The following is a 5,319-nucleotide window of genomic DNA, read 5'->3' as shown; positions in this document are numbered from 1 at the left end:
GTCCACGGGGCGCTGCGAGGAAACTGGACCCACAACATGTGATCACTCATAAAGATTTACATTATATTATACTATTATTTATATTATCAGAGTTCTTTGATCACTCATAAAGCTTTACATTATATTACACTATTATTTATATTATCAACAGAGCTCTGTGATCACTCAAAGCTTTACATTATATTATATTATTATTTATGTTATTATCAGACCTCTGTGATCACTCATAAAAAAATACTATAATATACTATTATGTATATTATCAACAGAGCTCTTTGATCACTCATAAATATTTACATGATATTATGTAATTATTTATATTATCATCAGAGCTCTGTGATTGCTCATATAGCTTTATGTTATATTATATTAGTATCTATATTATCATCAGAGCTCTGACATGGCAGTGCAAGGGATGCAAAACACATACAATAAACTAAACTGGCAAACAGGACCCTATGATAAGCTGCTGCAATTTATCTTATAAATATATACATGTATTTATATAATCGTTTATTGTCATTTAAAACATGTATTAAAAGCATGCATCAGGTTGGTTAAAATGTACATTTTGTATTTTTGTTGGTTTTATGTCAATTGTATTCCATTAACTTTATTTTATATAAAAAAGTTAGAATGTAAGATCATGCTAAACTAGTTGATATGGTGTTGAATTTAGTTTTTTTTAAGCAAATTTAATTTTTTGGTACAAAGTGTTTATGGTTACACCACTTAGACATTTTTGCCATAAGAATGTGTGCACACATACAAACACAAGTCAAATGTATACACAGTACTTAGTACTCACAGCCAGTTGCTGCTTGATTGCACTTGTTTAAAAGTAGGTGTATTGCACATAGTAGAAATAAATGAATAAGAATATTGCTCTTCATAATACACGATTGTCTATGATGCCTCAATTGCAGCGTCCTTTAGTGCAGTGTTCAGTATGGTGATGGCTTTTGGATAGAAACTGTTCATGAGTCTGTTGGTGTGTGCTGTGACTTGTTTGTAGTGCCTTCCTGAGGGCAGAAGGTCAAACAGGTAATGGGCAGTGTTACAGTCAGCCAGAGTATTGGAGCCATGTCCTGCATGTTTTGGTTTTCACTCACTTTACAGATTGTTAATGTGAATATGTCCTAGTTTTTTAGTCATCTGTAGTTGGGCTTTTGGAGCAATATGTTTGAGTACTCATTGATTACTCAGTTCAACCATGCAATATAGCTATGTATGTATATATATACATATTTACTTTTCCACTTTATAATCTGCAATAACAATATATAACTCGGTTATATTATCATTCACCACCAATATCACTCTTGTACATAATGTTACTATATTTTGTTCTACTATTGTCTTTTTATCGCTTGTGTACTTACTTATTATTAATTGTTCTTCATTCTTTCTATGGATGCTATTTCTGTTTTTTTAGTGACCACTTGCTGCTGTAATAATGCAAATTTACCCACTGTGGGACTAATAAAGAAATATTTTGTTTTTTAAAACTTTTTTTCTAGGAAAAAGTATTAAACACATATTATTTCAAGGAGATTATTTTTTATATATTTTAACAATATGTCCGGATGGGGATCTTTAAACTGGAGCTGCCTGGGGTTCGTTTGACCTGCTCACGCAGTTATTACGGTAAATTGAAGCGCCGCAAACCAACTGTCACTGTCGCAATTCTTGTAGCTAGCCAAAGTGCGTATATCATACATGATGTAGTCGAAAACCAAGAGCAGTAACATTACAGTCACTGCTTAGTTTTCATTTCTGGGAACATTTTCTTAAAGCTACAACGTGTTAAATATTTGCTGATATTTATTTAAATACGGTACAGCTGATATAACCATGGCAGAATCGTCGCCGCTTTCAGGGGTTAATGTTGTTCTGGTTATGGCCTATGGAAGCTTGGTATGTAAAGCTACAGCTGTGTTTGCTTACTGCTCTCTATGAAGCTCATTTGATATTGCTGATATGAGGGGGGAAAAGCCTCACGATTGGGTTTTATTACGCAGGTATTTGTGCTGCTGTTCATCTTCGTCAAGAGGCAAATAATGCGCTTTGCTATGAGATCCCGCCGCGGGCCACATGCACCTATTGGACACAATGCACCTAAGGTAAAGTAAAATAATATCTCTTTTTGTGTGGGCCAGACCTCCTCTTGTGGTGTCAGAGAATATGACAACAAGTAAGTGCTGCTGGGTCTTGGTGGTTGTCACATACAGTCCGGTGCTTTATGGATACTTCAGGTGCACTGTGCTTTTTCTATCTTGTGAGGGGCTCATTACATTGCATCCCTGATAAAGGCCTGCAGTATTTTAAATAAGAAAAGACAAGATGGATCTTTAGTGATCCCCCTTGGGAGAAATTAAGTAAGGGTGAAAGTGATCAAATCAAATGAAATACTATATGCAGTAAACAATCTCTGTGTAAATAAATCTGCAATATATACAGTACCAGTCAAAAGTTTGGACACACTTTCCCATTCACATCAATGATAAAGTCTGTCCAAACATTTGACTGGTACTGTATAAATGTGCAATATGCAGAAGTAAAATAGAGCCCAACTGATACCGAATTTCCGGTCTATATTTTCTGACAATACCGATATTGGAGAGTACAAAAATGTTGATATCGATATATATATCAGTCAATAATTCTTGTATATGTACAGAATATAAATAAATAGTTATTTTTTTTAGAACAATCCTTGAAATGAGGATTTCAAACTCTTGTGACAAAGATATGTAATGGAGACAAGATATTTTACTGTTTTAACAATGTATAAAATCACAGCAGGGCACTGAAACAGTAAATTTAATAATTGAAAACACATAAAAACAACACATGTACATATGTGTTAAACTTCAATTAAGAAAAGGATCAAATATAAATAAAATGCTGCCTATATAACTTTTAAAAAAGGACAAATTGGACAACATATACACAAATTAAAATATATTTGTGATAGGCCTTGTGAGGGGCTCGTTACATTGCATCCCTGATGAGTACCCGCAGTATGTGGGCCGTTTTTAAATACGTATTACCATGTAAAATAGGGCCCAACCGATACTTGAATTGTTTTGAAGGAGACTTGCATTTTACATTTTTGATTGAGCCCGTATTCCTCCCACGCAATGAGCCCTTCAAAAGATGATGAAGATAATATTTGAAGCTTCTCTTGGTGCAATAGTTAATTGTTGTTTTTTCCCCCATAATGAATCCATTTACAGGGTTTAAGGGAGAAGATCGACTTCAGACTGTCCAAGGTTCAAGAGATCCGCTTTGAACCTCGTCTCCTGTCAGAAGAAGACGACAGGCTGAAGCAAGGATCACAAATCAGTCAGTCACTCTCTCAATTCCTCTTGTTGCCACTTGAATCTATTTGAAGCACTGATTGTCTTGTATTGTGTAACAATACTAAAAATCTGTTTCTATTTTGAAGGTTGCTATAATTACCTGTACAGAATGAAAGCTCTGGATGCCATCCGTGACTCAGGTGAGAGATGCACTTCCATTCTTCTTAATTTTGCAGCTTTTTTTGGTTAACATCACCACATCACATACTCTCAAACAGCATCATCATCCTCACAGTGATTCACTTCATTCATACAATGTGTGAAAAGCAGCAATTCAAACAGCTTTAAAATGTAAATGTGCTCTTTTGTAACACATTTGTGAACTCTGTCTTCATCATGTTGTTTTTCTAATCGTATGTTACATATGCTACTGTGTAAATCTTCATTCATCTTCATCTTCATCTTCACTGCAGGAATTCCTCTTCTGGAGATAAGCCGTAGTCCCAGTGCTTTTACTGGACGTAACTTCAGGAACTGGCTGCTGGAGCTGCGTAACTCTCACTCTCTGATCAAGAGCAGCCGCAGCGCACTCATTGACCGCTTGCTGGAGGGCTACGACAGCGCGCGCCACGGGACCGGGGTACGTACAAGTGTGTTTATCAGTGACATTGATGGATGATGAAAAGAGAGAGAGAGAGCATTAGATGAGTTCAACATCTCTGTTCTTAGCTGCTGTAACTGGTGAATGATTTTTAACTCTTTTGTTTTAGGTGTTTGGGGAAGCAGAGTTTCTTGAATACCAGCAGGCTCTCGATGAACTAGCCGATGTGTAAGTGCTGTCGTACTGGTTTTCACTTGAAATTGTTAGTCTTGTAAAATTGTTGGTATAAATGTTTCCAGTCAGCGTTGCTCACTTTAACAGAGCAAGCTGTTTCAAGAAGATCTTCAGTTGTTTTCCTGCACTGACTTTCATTCATCTCACTTTTCCAAGCTCACTACTGCTGTTCATACTGTTACTGCTATTTACATTACAATTATTTCCATGAATAAGATTACTTGTACTAGTGTTATTATACTGTATTTGTACTGTATTCTATAGTAATCCCCCTTTTCTCTCCTTTTCTCTGCTCCTCAGGGTGAAGGCCTATTCCAGCACCACCAGCCTGGACCAGCATCACCAGTCTGCAGCCAAGGACCTGACAGGCTCTCCTGTCCGCAGCACTCCCTCCACCATCCAGGTCACATACCTGCCCTCCACCGGCCAGCGCAGCAAGAGGCCCAAACACTTTCTGGAGCTTAAAAGTTTCAAAGATAACTACAACACACTAGAGAGCACACTGTGAGAGACTGCTGTTAAAGACTCAACTGTGTATCCATGTGTGCACAGCGATTACACCGGGAAAACAAAACCAGGAAACAAAAAGACTTTGTTTTCAAGCCGAGTTCATCTGTGGTGAAAAATCTTGACTCACAAATTAAGTTTGGTAAAGTGTTTCTTTCCAGTATGTTCAGACAGGGCATTGTCTATTGTTAGCATTGTCATACACACCATTTTTCAAGTAATTTAGGACAATTATGTTGATGTCACATTTTTTAATCTACTGTCAACATCTCACAGTCTCACCATTTCTTCTGACAATGGTGAAGCTGTTATGGATTCATGGTTGACACAAGGCCTTTGTTCTTATTTTGGACCTATTAAGTTTGTTGGGAAGACAAATATGATTGTAGCCCACCTGGTGAGTTTTTCACTGTCATTGTCATTTTTGTAAACGGCAAGAGTAACAGCAAGTTACCTGGATTAATATTTATTTTGACTCCAATGTCCAAATGTAAATATGAATGTACCTTTTTGATTCATTGTGTTTGTAAGGATGTAAGATATTTATATGGACTGTGATAATTTATTTAAGTAATATTTTCTGAGTTGTATTTATGTGAGGTTTTATGGTTTGAGATAAAAACCTTCCAACTCACGTCCTCATTTTCAGTGTCTTTAACACTTCCACTAGGT

At 36.4% G+C, this 5,319-nt stretch overlaps 1 protein-coding gene across 1 annotated transcript in view; it reads left to right on the top strand.

The window, feature by feature from the left end:
• Positions 1 to 1,710: 1,710 nt before the first annotated feature.
• LOC128374725 (protein C1orf43 homolog) overlaps positions 1,711 to 5,319 on the top strand; it is a 76,175-nt gene continuing 72,566 nt past the window's right edge. Inside the window, exons 1-7 of the mRNA XM_053334985.1 lie at positions 1,711 to 1,917; positions 2,022 to 2,123; positions 3,240 to 3,348; positions 3,452 to 3,505; positions 3,779 to 3,945; positions 4,076 to 4,134; positions 4,441 to 5,255. Coding sequence (XP_053190960.1) covers positions 1,855 to 1,917; positions 2,022 to 2,123; positions 3,240 to 3,348; positions 3,452 to 3,505; positions 3,779 to 3,945; positions 4,076 to 4,134; positions 4,441 to 4,648 — 762 coding nt within the window. The 5' untranslated portion in view covers positions 1,711 to 1,854 and the 3' untranslated portion in view covers positions 4,649 to 5,255. The remainder of the gene's footprint in view (positions 1,918 to 2,021; positions 2,124 to 3,239; positions 3,349 to 3,451; positions 3,506 to 3,778; positions 3,946 to 4,075; positions 4,135 to 4,440; positions 5,256 to 5,319) is intronic.

Source organism: Scomber japonicus, chromosome 15 (genome assembly GCF_027409825.1).
Source record: "Scomber japonicus isolate fScoJap1 chromosome 15, fScoJap1.pri, whole genome shotgun sequence".
In the NCBI taxonomy this organism is placed as follows: Eukaryota; Metazoa; Chordata; class Actinopteri; order Scombriformes; family Scombridae; genus Scomber; species Scomber japonicus.
This window is presented reverse-complemented; position numbering and strand designations above follow the sequence as displayed.